Genomic DNA, 26,812 nt, shown 5'->3' on the forward strand with positions numbered 1-26,812 from the left:
GCGCGCGTGGATTGTGCGCGAGCCGTACCTGACGCGCGCGCTCTGCCTCCTCAGGAGCAGCTGCAGGAGGAGACGCGGCAAAAGTTGAATGCCAGCACAAAGGTCCGCCAGCTGGAGGATGAGAAGAACGGGCTCCAGGAGCAGTTGGAGGAGGAAGAGGAGGCAAAGAAGAACCTGGAGAAGCAGATGACCTCCCTACACGCTCAGGTGATCACTGGCACTCGTAGGAGATCACTGGCACACACAGGTGCACACTGGCATACACAGAGCATTGGCACACACAAATACACACTGGCATATGCAGGTACACACTGACACACCCGGGTATACAGTGGTACACGCAAATATACACTTCCATCGACAAAGATCCCTGTATTGCTTATAACAGACTGTTGGGGCAAGTGCTATTATCGAGCACCTATGAAGGCCAGCACAGCACACGAGGGAGTAGGTAGTCGGCACCATGTCCGACCACCTTCGTCTCCCTTGTGTACCCACTGCCATACACAGGTGCGGACTGGCACAGAGGTGATCACTGGCACGCACAGGCACACACAACCGTGCGCAGCGTCAGTTGCAACGTCTTTGGGGAGAGGAGATGACTGGGACGTGCCCTTGTGCTTTTCCCTCCCCTCTCAGCTGGCCGAGGCGCGCAAGAAGGTGGAGGAGGACGTGGGGTCCCTGGAGGGCCTGGAGGAGGGCAAGAAGAAGATGCTGAAGGACATGGAGGCGCTGACCCAGCGGCTGGAGGAGAAGAGCGCCGCGTGCGACAAGGTGGAGAAGACCAAGAACCGTCTGCAGCAGGAGCTCGATGACCTCACCGTGGACCTTGACCTGCAGCGGCAGACCGTGTCCAACCTCGAGAAGAAGCAGAAGAAGTTTGACCAGGTGCGCCGCGACCTTCGCCAGTTGGTCCTCCACGCGATGGCGATGGGGAGAGAAGGGGGGGGGGGCGGAACCGGCGGTGTCCATGTGGCCTTGTTCATAAACATGCTGTGTGTGTGTGTGCGTGTGAGAGGAGCAGTGGCGTAGTATGAATGTATGGGGGCCACGATGGCGAGATGTTAAATATCTTGCCTGTTATACAGGAGGTCGTGGGTTTGATCCTGACCTTGACGCCTGTATATTTGGAGTTTGCTTGCCTCATTCCCCGTGGTCGCGTTTAGAGCATTTGGCTGCTGTAAATTGAGCTATCATTTGTGGCCAGGTCGCTTCTGAAAAGAGCTATATAGCTCATTGGGCCTTACCTGGTAAAATAAAAATTGTTTAGTTCAGGATGTATGTTGAACTTCTTTCACACTGTACATAGCCAACTGTGCTAATCTGAGGTGTGGGGAATGGACAACAAACTAAAAACAAAAAGCAGTTGTAAAGAATTTAGTTTTCAAACTCTATTTAAAACTGCATAGCTCCAGTGGCATCCTAACATCAGAAGGAAGAGCGTTCCAGGAGGCCGCAGAATGGCATCTGAAAGCGCACGATGCAGTGACCGTCTTTGTAGCTTGCACGTGTGCTATGATACCAGTGGCCTGGGTTTAATTTCCAGCCATGGACAGCAGTATCCGTGGCCGCTGATATCTTCAACTGTCCTGTGCTATCCTTGATGTGCGAATATCGGCACTGGGGGGAGACGGATGTGGTGTTGACCACCCTGCCCATTCATATTCTAGCTCGGTTTCATAGGCGCTCACTTACAGCACTTCTCCTGTGGTCTGTCGGGCTTCACCTGGAATGGTTCAAGTGTGTTTTTTTTAATATCCGGTTCGGGCCACGTCTTGAGCGTTTCTCCTCTCACCACTGCGAGGCTTCTTTGCCCACACTTTAACCCCTCAAGGTTCCCCACAGCAGTGCGTGGCGAAAGCTCGGAAAATAAATGGTCAACACGCAGCCCGACCCAGTAAAAAAAAAAAAAAATGCCTCGCGAAAACCTGCGGCACGTGAAAGCGCAAAGCAGGAGCCGTTATAGATTCTGAACTGGCAGGTGCGCTAGTTTGCCCCGACGGCCACCCACACTGACGGCGCTGGCCCCGCCGCACCCCACCGCAGATGCTGGCGGAGGAGAAGAGCGTGTCGGCGCGCTACGCGGAGGAGCGCGACCGCGCCGAGGCGGAGGCCCGTGAGAAGGAGACCAAGGCGCTGTCGCTGGCGCGGGCACTCGAGGAGACGGTGGAGGCCAAGGAGGAGCTGGAGAGGAGCAACAAGCAGCTGCGTGCCGAGATGGAGGACCTCGTGAGCTCCAAGGACGACGTCGGCAAAAGCGTAAGGCTCGCCGGGAGAGAAATCGCGTTGCAAACATCCCGCCGTACGAAACTCAAGTGACCGTCGCAGCGCAAATCAAGTCGTTGGTACATTTGGTATTCGTGCCGTTCTCACAGCGCCAGGCTGTGACAGATGATCGTCGCCTGCAGTCAAATGCCAGATGTTGTTATGTGTGTGGTTTTACCCATTAGGTATTTTGTTGTTCTTGCCTTCCCTTGTACCCTGCCTCGTGGCTCAGAATTGGATGGTTGCGAGTTCAAATCCTGGTCGGGGGTTGACTGAGCCCATAATTCCTCTGGGCTCGATGAAATTAGTACAACTGTGGGAAGCCAGCAGAGGATTGTCCTTTGGCTAGATTTACCCCTGCCATAGGAATGTGGAGCTTCCGCCACTGGAGCTGTGCACTGCCTCCACGCTCCTCTGAGCAGGAATTCACTTGGACTTTCCACTGTGTATCTGTGCGTTCCAGGCCCTTTCATCACCTTTGCTGAGACGCACCTGCATCCACATTCACACGTGCGCACACCCGCCCCGAATAAGTCCCCTCGTCCGCTTCGCTGTATCAAATTTCTCACGGCCCCGCGCCTGAGCATGCGTGCGTGCTTTCTATGTATGTTGAACTTCTTTCGCACCGCGTGTGTGTGTGTGCGCGTACCGCGTGTGCTGTGCGTGTTGTTCCTCAGGTCCACGAGCTGGAGAAGTCGAAGCGGGCGCTGGACCAGCAGGTGGCGGAGATGCGCACGCAGCTGGAGGAGCTGGAGGACGAGCTGCAGGCCACCGCGCCAAGCTGCGCCTGGAGGTCAACATGCAGGCGCTGAAGGCGCAGTACGACCGCGAGCTGCAAGGCAAGGACGAGCAGGGCGAGGAGAAGCGGCGCTCGCTCGTCAAGCAGGTGGGCGACGAGGCCGCGCGGAAGTTGTCGGAGCCAGGTCCTCCGGCGCCCGACTCCGCCGCCGCGCTGCGGTCGAGCGTCGTGCACGCGGTGCCGTGGATAACAAGCGCGGCGCGGCACCGCTTGCTGTAGTGCGGCGGGGGCAGGGACGAGTGTGTGCGGTTGTGTGCGTGCGTGCTCTGTGCTTTTCGCTGTGCTGTGTGTTGTGTTTATCGTACATGTGTAGTGTCGTGCGTCTCTTCTTCCTTCTCGCTCGAGGCTTGTGTGTGCATGCAGGTGGCGTGCGTCGCACACATTCAGTCGGAGACGAGGTAGTCGCAGGAGGCACCGTCTTCTCCTTTTATTGTTGTTGAGTTCACGCCACCACTCAGGCCCCCTCTCACGACCACGCTGACGAACGACCCGTCCCAGACACGACCCTGTCCACGTTGCACCGATGGCGTCGACCAGGACAGCCAACTCCTGTCCGGCTGCGCAATGATCGGGCGAAGGCGGCAGTGACGAGGGCGGCGACGACGACAGCGACGAGGAGACGAGTCCAATCCCAGAACCGGCAGCCCGGAGCTCTCGCTCTGCGCTGCTTTTATTCCCCTCGGCGCGGCTTGGCTCCGCCCTAGCCGCGCCTCCCTTCTCGAACCCTCCAGAGGATTCCAGGGGCTTCCCCATGAGGTCTACCGTGACCCTTGCCCCAGTTCCTCATCCCTGCCGGCACACACACACCGTGTACATGCTCAACGGCGTGTGCGCTAAGTGTCCACCGCAGTTGCAGCTGCTGTACAACAGTCAGCGCTATGTCACTACACATGTATTGTACGTGCATGTTATGTCTATATTGCGCGTGTTATGCTAATTGTGTGTGTGTAATGTGCGTACTGTTCATGCACAGGGTGCACCATGTGGATTGCACGTGTACTTTGTGTATGTGTGTGTGTGTGCGCAATGCGTGTGCAACGTAAGTGCTGCACGGGCTGCTGTGTGAGTTGTGCGCGGGCTGTGCTCTACACCGCGTGCTTCGTGTGCCGTACGCGGCACGCTCTTCGCTCATCGTGCATCGCACCTCGCTTGTTCGCTCCACGCAGGTGCGCGAGATGGAGTCCGAGCTGGAGGATGAGCGCAAGCAGCGCGCCCTGGCTGTCGCCGCCAAGAAGAAGCTGGAGGCGGACTACAAGGAGCTGGAGTCGCAGAACGAGGGCGCCAACAAGGGCCGCGAGGACGCCGTCAAGCAGCTGCGCAAGCTGCAGGTCGGTGACACCTGCCACCGTGGGCAGCCGGGCACGATCGCCTCTCCGCCGGATCTGGGGGCAATGTTCCCCGCAGTGGCAGCAGGAGGGGAGGGGAGGAATGCCCAGCGCGGCCACCCACGTGTCGTTGGTTCGCTGGCGTCGTGGCACCGGCACCGCTAGCCGCGCTACGAGTAGACACCGTGACCAGAGAGCGACGGTGCAGTCCCCGGACGCACCGACACGGCTGCCCCTATACAGCACCGTTACAGCACAGTTGAGCGTAGATGTGTAACACGTGTTAATGCGATGGTGCGTGACGAACCAGGGCGATGTGAGATTTTGACGATAGTCGTGGTGGAGATTTATTTTTTTCGGTTTAACGTGGAAAAGAGGGAAAATGTTATTCACATTGTTGGGCAGCGAGACGCAAAATGGCTGTGCGTCCATCATCAGTAACCGTGCACTTTACAGCCAGGCGCGAGTCCTTTGAGGTAAAAGTCCCTTTTGCAATGAGGCCGCGATGTAAGATATATAGAGAGAGAGAAATGAGAAGGTAGGATCTATGTATGCATGTATGTTGAACTTCTTTCTCACCGTACGTACCCAACCATGCTAATCGGAGGTGTGGGAAATGGGATGGGATTGGACTAAGCCAGGGGTCGGCAACCTGCGGCTCCGGAGCCGCATGCGGCTCTTTTGAACCTTGACCGCGGCTCCGGGGCGGATGCTAGCGAGGGGAGGAGGCGCACTGTGACACCTGCTCTGGCGTTGCCGCTGCTGACAGGTCGCCGCTCCGCTCCACACTGCCCGCCCGGTGACAGGCAATAACGTTGCCGTTGCTTTATCACATGTTTGGAAGAAGTAAAAACCTTCCTGGGCAGCAAAGAGCTCACCTTTGCTGAGCTGGAACAGCCAGAGTGGCTGGAAAAATTACATTTTATGGTAGACATAACAGCACATCTAAACACGCTAAATACAACCCTTCAGGGGAAAGGAGGCACAGCCCTGCACATGCTGGAGGAGGTTTTGGCATTCGAGCGCAAGTTCACAGTGTTTGTCAAAGATTTACAGAGAGGTACACTGTCTCACTTTCCCTCTTTGAGAGAGTTCAAACAAAGTCATGATACGATAAATTTGGAATATTTCAAGTCTGCAATCACCACAATGCAAAGTTCGTTTGGGAAACGATTCTGTGAGTTCAGAGAGGAAAAAACGACATTATCCTTCCCTGTCACTCCCCTGGCGATCGATCCATCCCTATTGAATATGACTGCATTTGCAGGTGTAAGTCAACCTGATCTTGAGATGGAACTGGCCGATATAGCCGACAAAGATATATGGGTGTCCAAGTTCAAATGCTTGACCGCTACTCTTGAGGATGTTGCCCGTCAGAAGGCCATTCTGGCTCAGAATCATAAATGAAGTGATATTGAAAACCTTCCCAAACAGGACAAACTTGTATTCGAAACATGGAATGCCATCCCCAACACTTATATAAACATGAAAAAGTATGCATTTGGAGTCCTGTCGATCTTCGGCTCCACATATGTATGTGAGCAGGTCTTCTCCAACATGAACTATATTAAAAACAAACATCGATCACGCCTCACAGATGACAGCTTGCAAGCCTGTGTGAAAATGAAGGTGACGTCTTACAGCCCTGATGTGCAGACACTGTGCACTGAGGTTCAGGAGCAAAAATCCCATTAACCAGGTAATTTAGCTATTAATTTGCAAAAATATATTTTACATTGTTAAGTGAAAAAGTCATTTTTTTATTCAGATTGACAGCTGACTGCACGATCCTATATATATAGCAATAAGGTAAGAAACAATATATGCAGTGTTATATTTGTTTTAAATGTTGCAATGGTTTTGCGGCTCCCAGTTTATTTTTTCCTTCGGAAACGGGTCCAAGTGGCTCTTTATGTCTTAAAGGTTGCAGACCCCTGGACTAAGCTTTCTGCTGGGTCAAACTCCACACGTTATTCAGGTTCTATCGCTGGGATTGTGGCTCGGCGACCGTCGTCCTTCGCTGCGCGGCAAGCCTTGTCGTCTCACCCGTTGTCCTTGTCGTTGCGGCCGTGGCGCAGGCCCAGTTCAAGGACTTCCAGAGGGAGCTGGACGAGGCCCGGGCGGCGCGCGAGGAGGCCTTCAGCGCTGGCAAGGAGAACGAGAAGAAGGTGAAGAACCTGGAGGCGGAGGTCATCACGATGCAAGAGGTGAGGGCGCACGGACCGTTATCACCTCGGCGATCCCTCGGATGCGAGCGCCACGGTCTCCCCGGTGCAGTGTAGCGTTTCCAGGACTGCCGATGGATGGCTCACTAGTCTGAACCTTGCGTGTCGGACGCAGCGTGCTCAGCCACCCCTCCCCGTGCCGTGCCGTGTGCGGTGCAGGAGCTGTCGGGAGCGGAGCGAGCGCGGCGCCACGTGGAGCAGGAGCGCGACGAGCTGGCGGAGGAGCTGGCCAACAACTCCACCGGGAAGTGAGTGGCCATTCCCATGGTTACAATACAGCAGTGAGCCCGCCGCCGCTGTGTAGGGCACGGTGTGCGTGCGACCGACTCGGAGAGGTCCCCTGCGGCCGCCCCATCCCCTGGGTGTGCAGGCAGTTCCATAGCAGGAGTTTGGTCGGCAACTAGGAAGTGAGTGGACGTTCAAGTTCATTGCAAGCAGTTGTGCAGTCCGGGCACTTTCTTGCAGTGCAGACTCCTGCTTGCCATCAAGCGATCTGCTCGGCGATTTACGGGATTTGATTGTATCCAGATTGATTTGCTCTTACTATCGTGAATAAGCCCGTTTTAATTTCCTTGTTGTGCAACTGCTCACTAAGATACGGACAAAGCAGTTGCAGGCGATTACGTTGCGCTATTCCGAGAGCAATTTGGGTTGCACAACCGATGGATCGGGTGTGGATGCAGATTTAGAGTAATAACGGTGACGTTTCCTTACCCAGCAAAGTGTCGGCCAAATCGGAGGACTCGTGAGCAGCGGGGATTTGACCGTCGGGACATTCGGCCAATTTTGGTTGCGTGTGTCCCTCCATCCGCAGGTCCGGTCTCCTGGACGACAAGCGGCGGCTGGAGGCCCGGATCTCGCAGCTCGAGGAGGAGCTGGAGGAAGAACAGGGCAGCGTGGAGCTGCTCAACGACCGCTTCCGCAAGGCCAGCCTGCAGGTCGGTCAGCCTGGGCCTCGCAACGCAGCCGCAATGAAATGAAACGGCCATGGGGAAGGGTGGCACTCGTGGTGATGGAGAGAAGAGAAGCGTCTTTGTCCAAACGGCACATGGAAGCGCCTGAGCATCCTGCCTGCAGCTTCGCGTTGTCAGATGACTGGAGGGTGTGACGAGTCACTTGATACTTGTGATTCGGAGCAGGTGGCCACCAAAACTTATGAAATGGTACAGTTGGGGCACTTGTGCAGCAAACTAAGGACCCCAGAAAAGACTTCACGGGCAATGTGAACCGCAGCCCGGCAGTCAAAATACGTTGAGAAAACGCTGAAAGTCTGAGACGGGAGTAGTTTTGTTCCTGTACTCAGCAAAACAAGTAAACAAATATAACCTGATGGTAGGACAGTGGCTAACGCATGGAACCATAATCCCCCCCACCATCCGCTCCACTAATTAACTTTGACTATACTTCACCACGCTGATCAAACAACTCCCACGGCACTATGGCGTGGGGCAGTCCTTCATCCATCAGTGAATTAACGAAGGGCTGTAAGAGTACTAGAATGTGTATAGCGTGTGTGCGTGTGCATGCGTGCGCGAGCAGGCGGAGCAGCTGACGGCGGAGGTGACGGCGGAGCGCAGCAATGCGCAGAAGAACGACAACGCGCGCCAGCAGCTGGAGCGGCAGAACAAGGAGCTGCGGGCGAAGCTGGCGGAGCTGGAGACGTCCGTCAAGGCCAAATACAAGAGCGCCGTTACGGCGCTGGAAGCCAAGGTGGCCACCATGGAGGAGCAGCTGGAGCACGAGGCTCGGTACGTGCCTGCACCCACTGCCGTAGCTTCACATTTTCGCGCCTCGGGGTGAGACGCTGCCCTTGCCCCCCAATGGTCTCACAGCTGGTAAATGAAGTATGGACAGATGGGGCCGGTCGTTCCTGTGTGTCCATACATGTGTCCGTGAATGTATCTGTGTACGACACATTTCACATGCGTGTGCGTGCGTGTCCATGTGTTTAGTTTATTACATTGTTGAACCAGCTGGCTCAACAACTTGGGCAAAACTTACTCGCCTAACATTGACACTAACAATTACAGATTCAAGAAACAGACAAACAACACATACACTATTAAAACGAATTCAAATTGCAGGTTTTTTTTACTTAAAATCTCATCAACGGTCCTCAAACTATCCTGGACACTGCTGTCCCAGTGCCCGACCAGGCTGCTATTGTCATTTAATTTAAAACACCGCGAGCACCAACTGAATGCCGCGAGGGAAATGTTTGCAATTCAAAAGCGGTCGCTTGAACGCCGTCGCAGGGAGCGAACAGGAGCCAACAAGCTGGTGCGGCGCTCGGAGAAGCGGCTGAAGGAGGTTATGCTACAAGTGGAGGATGAGCGTCGCCACGGAGACACCTACAAGGAGCAGGTACATTCGGCACGACTGGTGGGCCCGCCAGGGCTCCCAAGTAGGATGCGATGGCCGCGTTGGGGGGTGAGGGTGGTGGCCGACGGGGGATTACGGTGGCCACTTGGGTCGTCGACGTGGCAACGTGGGACCGCGGTGGCCACTGCGCACCGCGGAGGAGAGAAATCATGCAGGAAGTGCAGTGCGTGCTGCAGCAGCTGCAGCAGCGTTCGTCTTCGTGACGTCAGCGTCCTCTTCAATTAATCAGATTGGGAACTTGAAATTTCCTAAAAAGCCGTCGGGAATACAACGGACACCGCTATCCTTCCATGGACACCCACACGTTTTACCGGAGCTTTCACACCCAGCACTCGCTTCCTCTGCAGAGGAACGCTTTCCAGCTGCGTTCTGGGGAATTCACCGTCATTCACTGCATGTGTTGTGTACATTGATTCCATTCAAACCTAAGTCTTATTTAATCGCACGGAATCCAGATGCTTTGAGAGCACCTCCTTCCCTCCTCTCCGTGTAGTGAATCAACAGTGGCGAGATGTTTACTACCTCGCCTGGTATACATGAGGTCGTGGGTTCGTTCCCAACCCTGACACCTCTTATATATTCGCATGTTCTCCCCGTGGTCGTGTGGATTTTTCTCCAGGTAGTCCTGTTTTTCCCTCCACATTTAGAACCAACTTGCGTTTAGAGGATTTGGCTGCTATAAATGTCCACGTAATGATAAGCCACTTCTGTTAAGAGCTATCATTTGTGGCCGGGTCGCTTTACCAGGTAAGGGCTCAGCGAGCCCTTTACCAGGTAAGGGCTCGGCGAGCCCTTACCTGGTAAAATAAACGATAGTTTATCTTAATAGAGCCCTTCAACCTCGTAACCCCCCTCCCCCCCCCCACTGCTTCACCCCCCACCGGCAGGTGGAGAAGGCGATGTCCCGCGTGAAGGCGCTCAAGCGGCAGCTCGAGGAGGCGGAGGAGGAGGCTACGCGCGCCAATGCGGCGCGGCGCAAGCTGCAGCGCGAGCTGGACGATGCCATGGAGCACTCGGAGGCCATGAACCGTGAGGTGAACACCCTCAAGAGCAAGCTCAGGTGAGGCGCGCGGCGGCGGCGGCGGCAGCAGCAGCGCCCGGTACATGGCGACGCAACAACGCAGCCGGTGACGCGGTGACACGGTGACGCGGTGACGCGGTGACGCGGTGACACGGTGACGCGGTGATGCAGTGACACGGTGATGCAGTGACACGGTGACGCGGTGACGCGGTGACACGGTGACACGGTGACGTGGTGACGCGGTGACACGGTGATGCAGTGACACGGTGATGCGGTGACACGGTGACGCGGTGACACGGTGACGCGGTGACGCGGTGACACGGTGATGCGGTGACGCGGTGACGTGGTGACACGGTGACACGGTGACGCGTCCACACGGCGACATGGCGACACCAAGGCACGTCGGCACAATGGCAAAAGCGACACCGCAACGATGTGACACAGCAATGCAGCGGCGTGGTGCCATGTCGCCTCGGCCCAAACAGAAAAACCTCACGAGCTTTGCGTTGTGGTCACGACATATTTTTGTAACGATATTTGTTTGAACGATGAGTGTACACGGCACGGCGGTGGTCGTGATGTTGTTGTTTGTTGATGGACTGACTCGTGTTTTTTTTTTTTTCTCATCCGGAAACAGCACCCGATTTAACAAACCTGACAAGTAAGGCTCCGGTCTGAGTTCCCTGCTTCCTGTCGTCTGCACCTTCGTTGACCATTTCCTCCGTCAGGGCCGTCCGTCGTCGGTCAAATTCGCAGCTGCTGCTCAATAAGCGACCGTTGCCAAGTTAACCGAACTCAATAAGTGCAATTGGCAGCGAGCACTGGATTGGCCTGATGTGGAGGAAATGACAAAGCGTTGCCGACGACTTGAGTGACGCTCCCCCCACACCCCCCCCACCCCCCCCACCGTGTGCAGCAGTGCAGTGTCACGCAGGGCCGCCTGTGCCACGTCTGTCGCTATTGCTAGCTCTTGCGTCACCCTCTGCACGCACAACAACGCTCTTCAAGGGTGATCTATCCTGCGCATGTCGATGATTCTCGCTGGGGCAGGTGCCTGGTCCACGCGATGCTTTGGAGTTCAGAATCTTTTTTTTTATATATATATATACTTGAATAATCCGATGAGCTATCAAGCTCTTTTGCCAGTAAGGGTGGGTTAGAAAGTCAAACAATCCAAAAACACGATAGGAGTGCACAGTATAGGAAAGTGAAGCAAATCACTAAAAAAGTTCCAAGTAAACAATTTATATTTTACGGGTATAGCCACTTAGATATTTGCTTCTATTTCAGAAGCGACCTGTCCACATATGATAGCTCAACTAAATAGCTTATGATGTGGAAATGTATAGCAGCCAAATAATCTCAACGCATGTTTCTAAATGTGGAAGGAAAAACCCAGAGGACCCGGAGGAAAAAATCCACACGACTACGGGGAGAACATGCAAACTCTAAATATACAGGGGTTGGGATCGAACCCACAACCTCCTGCACACCAGGCGAGGTCGCGTAGAAGTCAATGTGCTCGGCACCATGGCTGCTTTTCACGGAGGTGACTGCTTATTCCTGGCAGCCGCCTGGTGAATTATGCAAAATATTGCCGAATGTGCTGCCAACTTCGAAATGGAATTGGTAATAGCCCTGTGCTATCACTCGTGGAGCTATCCATGCAGATAGTCGAGTATAACCCCTCGCCCACACCCCCTCGTATGCGTGGCGGGTATCGTGTGGTCATGCCAATTTTTCCCCCATGAGAAAAATACGATTTGAAAAGGAATTGGCCAAATATTGCAACGCAAGATCCTCCTGAAAAAGTCTTGAGAGTCTGCGAGGCTTTCCAAAACAAAGGACGTGATTAATAAAAGCGTAGACCAATGCGAGCCAGTGTTGCAGCCCAAATCCCAAATTGTATAAATTACCTGCAACCTATTTTATACGATCTCGAAAACAATTGCTTCTGCCGAACTACGGCTACCCATAAAAAAAAAATCCACAACCTCAATAGGGTCTCACCTGATTTAATTGAGGATGCTGAACTCACCGCTGCTGCCCTCTAGGGGCCTAGGGCTTTGCTTGTATCTCTTTGCGTCCCACATTCATGGTGGTGGTAGTGGTGCTAACGAGTATCATGTTCTGCTAATGAGAATAAATCAGCAGTGAAGCTCTCCTGTAACTTCAGCCTTACCCCTCCCCTCACCGTGATTTTCACGCCCCGTCGCCCACCCACCCCAGGCGAGGCGGCGCTTTCTCATTCAGCAGCAGCGGCGGCGGCGCCGCCAGCACTAGCGGCAGTAGCCGAACCGGACGCCGCACTGTGCAGCACTCCTCCTTCGAAGGCGACCTGTCGGACGACGACTCGGTGAGCAGCAAGGAGAAGGATTCTCTAAACGACACGCAGCCCAGCCCGAGCGAGTAGCCTGCGTCGGCGGCCTCCACCACCGCGATGGTCCCCTGGGGACCTCGGCCTTAGGGCCTGGACTGCGGCACAAGGAGGAGCCGGCGGCGGCGGGGGGAGGGGGGCCGTGGGTGGCGCTGGTCTCCGTATCACCTGGACTATAGGACTAGACCTGAAACAAACAGAACTACAGGCAACCACTGAGCAGCAGCAGCAGCAGCAGCAACGCACGCTGCGCCGATGATGCTACGATCCCGGTCGGCGGGCGTGCCGACCGCACTTTTCATTGTAACGGAAATTCCAACAGTATTTCAAGTTCGCCGCAGTATGTTTAGAACTTTAGATATAATGCCTGTTACAGCTTGTTATACTTCTTGTAATCGTAACCATACGCCTGACATTTTGGTCTAGCTGACGTTTTCGTTGATGTTATATTCTTTTTGTAATCTCGAAGCCTTGCTGGCAAGCCAACTGTGAAAAAGCGAGCTCAAGGCTTCTTTGTATCTGATCCGAGTCCACGCATTCATACACAAAACGGTATTTGTCCTTTAGGAGGCCAAAATTTCCAAAAGTTAATGGTCGCACTCAGGCCGTATAAACTAGGGCGGAAGTGAGGCGAACAGAGCGTGCAATGCCCGCCCACCCTGCCCCCTGCAAATCGGTCTGTAAACACCCAAGCTAAATTATTTTTATTTTACCAGGTAAGACCCACTGAGTTATGTGGCTCTTTTCAGAAGCGATCTGGCCACAAATGATACCTCAACGAAAGTGGCTATTCATGTGGAAATTTATAGCAGCCAAATACTCTTAAACGCATGTTTCTATACAGACGTGAGGGTCTGGATCGAACCCAAAATCTGTATACCAGACGAGGGAGCTAACATCTCGACACAGAGGCAATCCATTTGTAATTTGCAAGTCCTACAAACTATTTGTGGGAGGTCTGACCCAGATAGTGTTTGTGTTTGGTGTGACTCCTGTGTCTCATACCTGATGGAGGTGTTTGCGGAGGTGGGCGTAGAGGGGCGAGGGAGAGAATGACGCATGCCTGTCTTAGCCCCACATTGTAAACGCGTGCAATGCACGTGCAGCAAAGGAAATGATTAAGGTGTTCACTCTGATTATTGGTGATGACGGGCAGGTGACAATTTCTCAAACTCGGGCCCTGTGTGGACATATCGATGACCTGCTTTGGACGTGCTTTGTGTTAAGAGAGACGATGATTTACTGCGCACCTGATTCTCGTGCTGATGCCGACGAGGAGCGTTGGATTGGAGACATTTCCTCCGTTGTTGAATCCTAGACCCCCCCCCCACCGCGTACGTCCCTGGAAAGTTATTGCGGCTGTGCTTTTCCGGAGTCGTGTATTTTAGGAGGCAGTGAAAGACCTAAGCCAGCCACGGAGCCTTTCCCAGTGTGGCTTTCGCTTTTCGTCGATCCTGCTGCAAATGTACTCGTACATTTTTTTTTTCTTTCCTGAGAGAAAACTGTGATGCCTAATGTACTCCCGTGTCCACGTATTTGATGCAACTGCAGAGATCGCAAACTTGCACACAGCGTAGGGGAAATGTGACTACAGTGCTCTACCACTGTCATCTGTGTAATCGTGTTCAACTCCACGTCTTTTGCTCATGGTTATTAATTTAGATGCATCAGCTGTGTTTACACTAGGGAATGTAGTCTGCACCAGTGGCCACTTGTTGAGAACACGACGGGAATGGGGGTTCCTTCTAGGACGCTACATTCTCAGACCTGCGGCTCCGAGCAAATGGAGAGGAACACAAGGGACATTCAAGAGGGCTTCAACCAATGGGATTGCGGCCGCTTGTCAGCCAATCCATGGTGGGGGGGGGGGGGCGCTACTTTTGTTTCTATTTTTGAGCCATATTTTCCTTTTGAAGTGGCATAAACGAGATCCAGTTCGGAGCTGGAGAGTTCGGTTCTCAGTGTGGACCTGTTGTGAGTCCGTGGCCCTGGTGTGAACACAGCTCTCGCGGCTGAACTTCATCCGGAGGCTCGGTGATCTGAGGTGCGGCACATGAGCTGTTGTGTGGGATCAGATTGAGGCGTGTACCCAGTACACATGCAAACGTTGGTTGATGTTGGGCCAAGGTTTGCATGTTCACTGGGCAACAGTGAAGATGTATCCATTCATCTGTTAAAATCAATTATTCTGCTCGGAATACACGTGTGTGTGTGAGAATCAATTATTTACAAGTTATGCAAATTACATGTTAGAAATTGAGATGAACGGAGACAACAAACGTATTTTAAAAAACTGAACAATAAACTGTACAAGCGGGTCGGTATAAATGACACAATTTGATTACTGTGTTTTTTTTACCACGTTTCATGGACACAGTGGGCAGGCGAATCGTTACATGCTTTGTTAGTAAGTCTGGCCTCTGCCCTGACCATGGACGTTATCATTGGGTTTACGGACAAGCAACATTGCTCCAAGGGCCCCACTAATAACCGTGCAACGGTTGGCAGAACGGGGTCTCTCGCCGCCACCTGGCAAACATGTGTTACTGCAGAGGCCGCACAGCGATTTGAAATCTTGAGGTTCATGTTGGGAGAGGGGGGCATTTGCTGTCGTGTGAAAGACTGCTGTTGTGAAAAATAGTCAGTAAAAGTAGCCCAAAGCCTGCCCCTCACCCCATCCCCAACCCTGGCCCATGCCCCTTTAACCCAATCATGGTTTTAAGAGTACCCATCCACATGCACATTGCCGGGCCCCAAAAGCTATCGTGGGTGGCCGCAGCAGTCTTTTTCACACATTGCCTCATGAACCCCGAAACGTCCGTCGGCTCATGCCAACGCCAGGTCTTATATTACGGTGGCTTCAGAGCAGGAATGGGGAACCTGCGATTCGCGAGCCGTATCTGGCCCACGACCTCATTGCGTACGGACTGCGGCCACATGAGGCCTACCGCTTCGTTATGGCTCCCAAACGATATTTATCCATCACTACAAGCGTATTATTCACACGCCAACTTTGAAACTGCGACCCGGCATCAATGCGTTGCAGTGAAAGTAAAGCGGTAAAAGGTCAGCCCGAGTTATTTTCACGTTATTTTTTTTTATGATTAGATAACGCCAGCCGTGTGTTTAGTGCAGTCCGATAAAGGTATTTGAAAATCCTATTTGGCCCTCGGTGAGAAAAAAGGTGTCCCACCCCAGCTTTAGGTGCTGGACTCAAGTCGCGTTCAAGCGTTGCGGCTCCCCACTCTCTATGCTGCCCGCAAGTGAGCCAGAACTGAGCCAGCACGGTTCATTACGACTGTAGAAACAAGGCACCAATCTCTGTCTATGGGCCCCTTCCCTACATGGTAGGCATTAGACAAGGTGGGGGGGGGAATGTGGACTTTGGGAACGCGTGACGCAGTCGACTTTATTAATGGTACGGTCGTATGTCATGCGTCATGACTCTGGTGGCAGCCTCCTTTTGGGTTTCTTTTGATCGTGATCGGATGACAAATGATTAACGTGTTTCATTTTTGGGTCGGTTTCGTCGCTCCGTTCCTCGAATTGGGAATCCGACGCTTCCCCGTTTGTCCATGAGGCGGAGAACTTAACTTGGTGGCAAAACACGAATCGTAACGATTTCTTTACATGATCAATAAAGGTGAATTAACGTGATAACTTTTTTCATATATGAGTTGCTTACGCGAGTGGTGTTTATAAATTCAGTCTTTTTAGGCTGTTAATTAATAACGATTAAGTTTTGCCATCACAGGTGGTAGCGAGGGGTGAAATAGTATGTGGGAATGTAACGATGCATGAATTTATCAATTAAAATTCTATTCTTTACACTCAAGCTTCATGCATCAAATCGTATACGTGTATGATAATGTCATTTAAAATCTCAAATTATACCATTGTTACATTCTTGAGTAAAATCGCTGCCCAAAATTCATGACAAATGATCGACTTCGCTGGGGAGGGGGAGGAGGGATGAATTGTTACACGACTTCTTGTCTGGTCCCATGGACTCTTCTGTTGCGTGATGAATTGTGATTGGTCAGCCCTAGACACCCTGGCCACATGCGAGGCGAGGTGATTCGACTGCTTTGAGCAGTGACGGAGCATCCTCTCTGGGAAGCCACTCTCACCTGGTCCAGTAGAGCCATTGCCCGCTCTATATTTGTGTCCAGGTGAAAGTCCATTGAGACGAAAAGTATATTTCAAGGGAGACATGGATCAAAGTATATCTATGAATGACGATTATACGTTACAGCAGTGTTCATTCACAGCAAAAGACCCCGGGGGGAGCGGTGAAAGCGTCTCATTAAATACAAAACGATGTGGCATCTGCTCGAGTTATGGCATAACATTTTTTTAAAATAAAAGTTATACTTGCTGTACCCTAAAACACGTGTTTTTTTTGTGTTCATCGGTGTCGGTTCCTGCTTAAGTGTAGGAGATCCAAACAGATATCGTGCACCCTTAGAGGTGGCCAGTTCGGAATTGGGATCTGGATTACAATTCTGCTGACAAGTTACACTCGGACTAATTTTGAAGCGATGTGCCCACACCCCTGACCTCCAACACCGACTTCGCGGTTAAGTCGTGGGTTTATTTGGTTCGTAAACGTGTCTTTGCTTCATACATGGTCACAGCCAAGGTAGGTTATGTTTAAGCCCAGGGGTGAGCTGTTCAGGTTATAGGGGATGGGCTAGCAGTGTCGTGAGGAGATCAAGTTTGCTGGATTTGATTTAACTTTGGCACGTACTATCGGACACAGCAGAATTTAAATGCTTACGTTTATTCATGAACAATATCGCTATTTCTCGCACGGGTCAGGTGACTGCGGACAAGCAGACTTTAACAAGACAAGAGGTGTGGGAGAAACTGCAGATTTATGTACTTCGGTCATGGGCTTGGTTCACATTGATTAAAACTGAGCCGTGGAAAATGTCAGCTCCCAGTAAACATGCAACGTTCGGCCAACGTTAGCCATCCCCAATATGCCAAGTAGGCCTCGGCAAGGTAAGGTAATGTACCCTTTTTACCAGGTAAAAGGGTAAAGGTGTCGACATACCATGGGGTAAGGTAAAGGGTAGGGTAAAGGTAGCTCGGAAGAATTACCCGATAGTGTAAAGGTAGTGCGAAGTATTACCCGGTAAATACGGTACCTTGTTTACCGCTAAAAGCTCCGTGGCGCAATCCGTGGCTTCCATTTAATAAGTAATATTTTAATAAACTTTTTTTTTAAACACGCTTTTATGAAATGTACTAGTAATGGCAGAACTCCACGACTCCAGGAAGTGGCCCCAGAAGCTTGCCATAACGTAAGGAACCGTGGACAATTACAGCCAATGTCAGTTGAGCCTGGACAACTAGACATCAGCCGAACCATAACATATAAAAAATAATGTTTAAAAATATATATATATTTTTATGACAGAATATAGTCTTGTCATCAGTATGACATAAGTATACCAAGTTTGCAGTCGATACCACATTGGGAAGTGGGTTAAAATTGAGTTACAAGATTTGAGGATACGACAACAACAAGCGTGTAAAATTGGAATCATCAAGAGTATTCTATATGAATGAAGCGCTCTACCTAGCATTTGCCGTTATAACCCTTTTTCATGTGTAGTACCCCAGTAATTACCCTGTAAATCGGATAATTTGTATGGGGTAAGGGTAAAAGGTAGGCTCGTTGCTTTTTACCTTTTACCTTACCTGCTAAAGGGTAAAAGGTAGGGTAGAGTGATTGTATTGTGGTAAGGTAAAAGGTAGGGTAAAAGGTAGGCTCGTTGCTTTTTACCTTTTACCTTACCTGCTAAAGGGTAAAAGGTAGGGTAGAGTGATTGTATTGTGGTAAGGTAAAACGGTAGGGTAAAGGTAGGCTCGTTGTTTTTACCTTACCTTGCCGAGGCCTAATGCCAAGTATGGAATTTTAGTTTTCTGTTCCCTTACCCAGTCTCTGCGCAGAGCCTCCACTCGCTACTTCTTGCATCGTCGCGATAATTATAGCCGCTGTGGGCAGGACCGGATTATCCTAGTAGCAAAAGTAGCTACAGATGTAGCTACGGGCCCCGCACTTTCAAGGGCCACCGTGCTAAATGCTTTCAAGCTTTCAATTCCGGTTCAGTGATTCTGCACTTGCTCTATTACAATAGTACTATACCGCCTTCAATTTTTATGAAGCACTGGGTGTTTAAGGTTAGCGATTTGTCGTATTATCTGGCTGGAAAACAAATGAAAAAATACAATTACTTTACTATGCAAATAAAAAATTTGTGTAGTGGGGTCCTCCGCCTCTTCGAGTAAACGTGTCTCTACGATAAAGAAACCGTCTTAAGACAACTGTGTCAAGTCGTTACAATAATGATAATATAATGGGACCAATCGCACGCACGTGTGTTTGTGGGCACATACGTGGCTCTGCGGGTGAAACTCATTGTAATCATTAACGGCGACGCAGAGCGGGAAAGAAAACGTTTCCAAGGGCTTCAAGGTCGCAGCGTTACGCGGCTTCCAACCGCCAATACGCGCAAGAGGATTGCACGGAGAATTTAAGCGAAATGGGCCACGCAACATCCTCATTTTAAGTGAACGCGAGCGGCTATCGCTTCGATATAGTTGAACTGGCAGTGGACGGCAATAAGGGTGTAAATATAATGGTTAAACCCCCTCCCCCACTCCCCCTGTATCCACCTGAGTGTAGTGTACTAATTCACATACACTAGAAGGAGGTACTCTCTTTTATTCCGGTCTTCACAGCCTTAGGGGATGACTACATCCCAGATCGGGACAGTCGACATGCTGCCAGACCCACAGCTTGAAGAGGGCGAAGATCACGACGACGACCGCACGACGAGTTACACTCCAGATCGCAGCAGCCCCGACTGCGATTCGGAGCTCGCCTTTTATCCTCCCCAGCGTGGCCAGGCTCCGCCCTCAGCTCCGCACGCCTCTGGATCCCCCAGAGGGCTCCGTGCCTTGCCCACAGGTCCAACTGGTAGAACGGGCTGCTGCCCCTAATTCCATTGTCTACCAAACTCCCAGCGGCACGCACTCCAGTGACGTATTCAATATCACGACACCTTATAAACCCCACTCTCTCTATATGAACCCCACTATATAAACCCCACTCTCACTATATAAACCCCACTCTCACTATATAAACCCCACTCTCTATATATGAACCCCACTATATAAACCCCACTCTCACTATATAAACCCCACTCTCACTATATAAACCCCACTCTCTCTATATAAACCCCACTCTCACTATATAAACCCCACTCTCTATATATGAACCCCACTATATAAACCCCACTCTCACTATATAAACCCCACTCTCACTATATAAACCCCACTCTCTATATATAAACCCCACTATATAAACCCCACTCTCACTATATAAACCCCACTCTCTATATAAACCCCACTCTCACTATATAAACCCCACTCTCTCTATATAAACCCCACTCCCCCTATATAAACCCCACTCTCTCCATATAAACCCCACTCTCACTATATACACCCCACTCTCTATATAAACCCCACTCTCACTGTATAAACCCCACTCTCACTATATAAACCCCACTCTCACTATATAAACCCCACTCCCACTATATAAACCCCACTCTCTCTAAATGAACCCAACTCTCTCTGTATAAACCCCACTCCCTATATAAACCCCACTCTCACTATATAAACCCCACTCTCACTATATAAACCCCACTCTCTATATATAAACCCCACTATATAAACCCCACTCTCACTATATAAACCCCACTCTCTATATAAACCCCACTCTCACTATATAAACCCCACTCTCTCTATATAAACCCCACTCTCCCTATATAAACCCCACTCTCTCAATATAAACCCCACTCTCACTATATAAACCCCACTCTCTATATAAACCCCACTCTCACTGTATAAACCCCACTCTCACTATATAAACCCCACTCTCACTATATAAACCCCACTCCCACTATATAAACCCCACTCTCTCTAAATGAACCCCACTCTCTCTGTATAAACCCCACTCTCTATATAAACCCCACTCTCACTGTATAAACCCCACTCTCACTGTATAAACCCCACTCTCACTGTATAAACCACACTCTCACTATATAAACCCCACTTTCACTGTATAAACCCCACTCTCACTGTATAAACCCCACTCTCTCTGTATAAACCCCACTCTCACTATATAAACCCCACTCTCTCTGTATAAACCCCACTCTCACTATATAAACCCCACTCTCACTATATAAACCCCACACTCACTGTATAAACCCCACTCTCACTATATAAACCCCACTTTCACTGTATAAACCCCACTCTCTCTATATAAACCCCACTCTCACTATATAAACCCCACTCCCACTATATAAACCCCACTCTCACTATATAAACCCCACTCTCTCTGTATAAACCCCACTCTCACTATATAAACCCCCCTCCCACTATATAAACCCCACTCTCACTATATAAACCCCACTCTCTCTGTATAAACCCCACTCTCACTGTATAAACCCCACTCTCACTGTATAAACCCCACTCTCTCTATATAAACCCCACTCTCACTATATTAACCCCACTCTCACTATATAAACCCCACTCTCTCTGTATAAACCCCACTCTCACTATAAAAACCCCACTCTCTCTATATAAACCCCGCTCTCTCTGTATAAACCCCACTCCCACTATATAAACCCCACTCTCACTATATAAACCCCACTCTCACTATATAAACCCCACTCTCTCTGTATAAACCCCACTCCCACTATATAAACCCCACTCTCACTATATAAACCCCACTCCCACTATATAAACCCCACTCCCACTATATAAACCCCACTCTCACTGTATAAACCCCACTCTCACTATATAAACCTCACTCTCACTGTATAAACCCCACTCTCACTATATAAACCCCACTATCACTATATAAACCCCACTCTCACTGTATAAACCCCACTCCCACTGTATAAACCCCACTCCCACTATATAAACCCCACTCTCACTATATAAACCCCACTCTCTCTATATAAACCGCACTCTCTCTGTATAACCCCCACTCTCACTGTATAAACCCCACTCTCACTGTATAAACCCCACTCTCTCTATATAAACCCCACTCTCACTATATAAACCCCACTCTCTCTATATAAACCGCACTCTCTCTGTATAAACCCCACTCTCACTATATAAACCCCACTCTCTCTATATAAACCGCACTCTCTCTGTATAAACCCCACTCTCACTATATAAACCCCACTCTCTCTATATAAACCCCACTCTCACTATATAAACCCCACTCTCTCTATATAAACCGCACTCTCTCTATATAAACCCCACTCTCACTATATAAACCCCACTCTCTCTATATAAACCGCACTCTCTCTGTATAACCCCCACTCTCACTGTATAAACCCCACTCTCACTGTATAAACCCCACTCTCACTATATAAACCCCACTCTCTCTATATAAACCGCACTCTCTCTGTATAAACCCCACTCTCACTATATTAACCCCACTCTCACTATATAAACCCCACTCTCTCTGTATAAACCCCACTCTCACTATAAAAACCCCACTCTCTCTATATAAACCCCACTCTCACTATATAAACCCCACTCTCACTATATAAACCCCACTCTCTCTGTATAAACCCCACTCCCACTATATAAACCCCACTCTCACTATATAAACCCCACTCTCACTATATAAACCCCACTCTCTCTGTATAAACCCCACTCCCACTATATAAACCCCACTCTCACTATATAAACCCCACTCCCACTATATAAACCCCACTCCCACTATATAAACCCCACTCTCACTGTATAAACCCCACTCTCACTATATAAACCTCACTCTCACTGTATAAACCCCACTCTCACTATATAAACCCCACTATCACTATATAAACCCCACTCTCACTGTATAAACCCCACTCCCACTGTATAAACCCCACTCCCACTATATAAACCCCACTCTCACTATATAAACCCCACTCTCTCTATATACACCCCACTCTCACTATATAAACCCCACTCTCTCTATATACACCCCACTCTCTCTATATAAACCCCACTCTCACTATATAAACCGCACTCTCTCTGTATAAACCCCACTCTCACTGTATAAACCCCACTCTCACTATATAAACCCCACTCTCTCTGTATAAACCGCACTCTCTCTGTATAAACCCCACTCTCACTGTATAAACCCCACTCTCTATATAAACCCCACTCTCTATATAAACCCCACTCTCACTATATAAACCCCACTCTCTCTATATAAACCGCACTCTCTCTGTATAAACCCCACTCCCACTATATAAACCCCACTCTCACTATATAAACCCCACTCTCTCTATATAAACCCCACTCCCACTATATAAACCCCACTCTCACTATATAAACCCCACTCTCTCTATATAAACCGCACTCTCTCTGTATAAACCCCACTCTCACTATATAAACCCCACTCTCTCTATATAAACCCCACTCTCACTATATAAACCCCACTCTCACTATATAAACCCCACTCTCACTATATAAACCCCACTCTCACTATATAAACCCCACTCTCTCTATATAAACCCCACTCCCACTATATAAACCCCACTCTCACTATATAAACCCCACTCTCTCTATATAAACCCCACTCTCTCTATATAAACCCCACTCCCACTATATAAACCCCACTCTCTCTATATAAACCGCACTCTCTCTATATAAACCCCACTCCCACTATATAAACCCCACTCTCACTATATAAACCCCACTCTCTCTATATAAACCCCACTCTCTCTATATAAACCCCACTCTCTCTATATAAACCCCACTCTCACTATATAAACCCCACTCTCTCTATATAAACCGCACTCTCTCTGTATAAACCCCACTCTCACTATATAAACCCCACTCTCTCTATATAAACCGCACTCTCTCTGTATAAACCCCACTCTCACTATATAAACCCCACTCTCTCTATATAAACCGCACTCTCTCTATATAAACCCCACTCTCACTATATAAACCCCACTCTCTCTATATAAACCGCACTCTCTCTGTATAACCCCCACTCTCACTGTATAAACCCCACTCTCACTATATAAACCCCACTCTCACTGTATAAACCCCACTCTCACTGTATAAACCCCACTCTCACTATATAAACCCCACTCTCTCTATATAAACCCCACTCTCACTATATAAACCCCACTCTCTCTATATACACCCCACTCTCACTATATAAACCCCACTCTCACTATATACACCCCACTCTCTCTATATAAACCCCACTCTCACTATATAAACCCCACTCTCTCTATATAAACCCCACTCTCTCTATATAAACCCCACTCTCTCTATATAAACCCCACTCTCTCTATATAAACCGCACTCTCTCTGTATAAACCCCACTCCCACTATATAAACCCCACTCTCTCTATATAAACCCCACTCTCTCTATATAAACCCCACTCTCACTATATAAACCCCACTCTCTCTATATAAACCCCACTCTCACTATATAAACCCCACTCTCACTATATAAACCCCACTATATAAACCCCACTCTCACTATATAAACCCCACTCTCTCTGTATAAACCCCACTCTCACTATATAAACCCCACTCTCACTATATAAACCCCACTCTCTCTATATAAACCGCACTCTCTCTATATAAACCCCACTCTCACTATATAAACCCCACTCTCACTATATAAACCCCACTCTCTCTATATAAACCCCACTCTCACTATATAAACCCCACTCTCTCTATATAAACCGCACTCTCTCTGTATAACCCCCACTCTCACTGTATAAACCCCACTCTCACTGTATAAACCCCACTCTCACTGTATAAACCCCACTCTCACTATATAAACCCCACTCTCTCTATATATAAACCCCACTCTCACTGTATAAACCCCACTCTCCCTATATACACCCCACTATATAAACCCCACTCTCCCCGTGTAAACCCCACTCTCCCTATATAAACCCCACTATATAAACCCCACTGTATAGACCCACTATATAAACCCCACTGTATAAACCCCACTATATAAACGCCACTGTATAGACCCACTATATAAACCCCACTGTATAGACCCCACTATATAAACCCCACTGTATAGACCCACTATATAAACCCCACTGTATAAACCCCACTGTATAAACGCGGCTATTTACCCCCCACCGTCTCCCCGCTGTCGCCAGCTGCAGGGGAGAGCGGAGTCGGTTGGCCTTTTAAAATTTAAAAGTCACGTGCGGAGGCGGCGACGAGCTCAAGTCTCGCGAGAAGTGGTCGCGTTTTGCGGAGCGAGACCAGACCACAACTCGGCGGAGCGGTTTTTTTTTAAATCCACCAATCGGTGAGCGCGCCGTGTCCTCGCAGCCAATGGGCACGCGCCTCGCCGGCCCTATATAAAGAGGCAGGCGACCATTCTTGACGCATTCTCCGCAGAGAGTTGAGGTGAGTGGTCGATGTGGCGGTTCGCGTTGCCGTGGCGCAGGGGTTTAGAAGGGGTTTCGAAGGGGTTCCCGTCTGCTGAAATCGTTGGCGGGGGAGGGGGTTAAAAGGATCTATGAGCCGGTGATCCTACGATGTGCTGAGCCCAGTCCGGGAAGCGATCGGCTCGGCTCGGGAAAAACCCGTGGCGCCCTCTGCTGTGCTGTATGGCCCACCGAGCCCGCGTGGTTCGCACCGGGCCCCGCCGTTCGCTTCTCTGCGCGGCGTGTTATAGAGGCGGATTTTAAAGGGCGAGTGAGAGGATACAATCGCGGGGTTTCAGGCTTGAGACGGGAGAACGCGGGGAGTCGTGCGGGTTCGGACAGGTTCTTCGTCTCGAGCGAACTTAACCAAGCGCGGCTCCCGTCCATTTGCAGTCTCCCGCTTCCCGCTAACGCCGCCATCTCCGACCGCCACCACCACCGCCATGGCTTCCAGCAACGAGAACTCGTCCCAGCGCATCGGGCAGTTCAAGAACAAAGGACGCGACGCCGCGGTGAGTGAGGCGGCGTGGGGGGTGGGGGGGTGGATGCCGTCCCCAGCGAGTCCGAGTGCCGGGCTGCGAACGAGGGGGCTGGACGGCAAAGCCGGCGAGATGCCGCCCCGGGGTATCGCGCACTCGCACGGAGAGAACGAGAGACGCTTTGGTCGTAGGAGTGACCGCAGAGCGGCATTGTCTCGTGTCCCATCAATTCGCCCGTGTTGGAGAAATCTGCCACAGTCGCACGAAGTGAATTCTGGCGCAGTGAGGGCGGCCAGACCACCCAGACCCCCCCCCCCCACATGCACACGCCTTGTTGGCCTGGTTATACAACCGGCTTGGGCACGGAATACTAACAATACGGTATAGGGGGGGGGGGTGGGATTCGATCTCGCGAAAAGTGTTGGAATCAACAAATGCACACGTGTCCTTTTGCGGGTGGGATTTCGATTTCATCGCGATGTTATTTGCGTGATTTTTCTTTGGTGATGAGAAGCGGTTACGTCATCAGGGCGGCTTAAAATGCCGGTTTGGGATGTTAAAGCCACCACCCGCGATGACATCGACGCCATCACATCCTCGTGGCGGTCTCTCCATCTCGCATCCCCACGTGTCCATTACACGCCCTCACCGCCCTCCATGTCTCCCATCGCATGTCGCATGTCTGGCCGCGTACGGTGCAAAACAATTCAACGTACGTGCAACGTCTCTCTGTCGCATCTCGTCATCACAAATTCTCATCCCCGGTCGCTCTTCCTCCGTCGACTACTAGTTCCCTGAACGTCGGTCATGATCAATGGATGCGTGACCCATCCTGTGTGGTCCCCGCATTAGAACGGGTCCCATCCCTCCATCTCGCACGATCACGATGGCACACCGTCGCCACCGTGCACACCGCAATTTCTAAGTGGCAAAACGCCACCTCGGCCTATAGGCCCCTCAGAGCCTCATCCAATAGCCTACTCTTAACTAATGCTGCATTTCCCGGTACATAGTAGGTATTTCCCTTGCTAGTTATCTTGTTTTTAGTAATCCAGATCTTCGTGCGTTCCGAAACTTTCCTTTTGGGTTCCGTTGATGAATATCAAGGGATGCAGTTTTTCTTTACGTGTAGGGTTTATTAGTTAATATTAGAATCGTAGAGTTCGTACGTACTACTAATTTATTGGCACCAATTTGTGGGGGAAGCCATCTCAACGTCTTGCCCTGCCGGTAAATACCGTGGGCTCTAAGTGCGTCACACGTAGTTTTCTGTGTTGTGGGCAGCTGCTGGCGTCTCGCTGCTACCCCCTGTGGTTTTATTTTTCCCTCCCCACACTTAACCGTGGCGTGCTTTTCGTTTTGTGGGGCGGCGAGCAGGCTCTGCGGCAGCATCGCAAGGACCTGTGCCTGGAGCTGCGCAAGGCACGCAAGGACGA

At 50.5% G+C, this 26,812-nt stretch overlaps 2 protein-coding genes across 2 annotated transcripts in view; both read left to right on the plus strand.

Annotated features, from left to right (window-relative positions):
* Positions 1-16,778, plus strand: part of LOC144932682 (myosin-10-like) — an 80,091-nt gene extending 63,313 nt beyond the window's left edge. Inside the window, 14 exon segments of the mRNA XM_078857007.1 lie at positions 55-207; positions 640-888; positions 2,047-2,259; positions 2,943-3,036; positions 3,039-3,151; positions 4,231-4,392; positions 6,468-6,596; positions 6,774-6,862; positions 7,429-7,552; positions 8,154-8,362; positions 8,870-8,978; positions 9,884-10,056; positions 10,655-10,678; positions 12,247-16,778. Coding sequence (XP_078713133.1) covers positions 55-207; positions 640-888; positions 2,047-2,259; positions 2,943-3,036; positions 3,039-3,151; positions 4,231-4,392; positions 6,468-6,596; positions 6,774-6,862; positions 7,429-7,552; positions 8,154-8,362; positions 8,870-8,978; positions 9,884-10,056; positions 10,655-10,678; positions 12,247-12,430 — 2,025 coding nt within the window. The 3' untranslated portion in view covers positions 12,431-16,778.
* An 8,054-nt stretch (positions 16,779-24,832) lies between these two features.
* LOC144932336 (importin subunit alpha-1-like) overlaps positions 24,833-26,812 on the plus strand; it is a 6,125-nt gene continuing 4,145 nt past the window's right edge. The window contains exons 1-3 of the mRNA XM_078856276.1: positions 24,833-24,877; positions 25,291-25,409; positions 26,754-26,810. Of these exons, the coding sequence (XP_078712402.1) occupies positions 25,341-25,409; positions 26,754-26,810 (126 nt within the window). The 5' untranslated portion in view covers positions 24,833-24,877; positions 25,291-25,340. The remainder of the gene's footprint in view (positions 24,878-25,290; positions 25,410-26,753; positions 26,811-26,812) is intronic.

The sequence above is a fragment of the Lampetra fluviatilis genome, chromosome 5 (genome assembly GCF_964198595.1).
Source record: "Lampetra fluviatilis chromosome 5, kcLamFluv1.1, whole genome shotgun sequence".
NCBI classification, from domain to species: Eukaryota; Metazoa; Chordata; class Hyperoartia; order Petromyzontiformes; family Petromyzontidae; genus Lampetra; species Lampetra fluviatilis.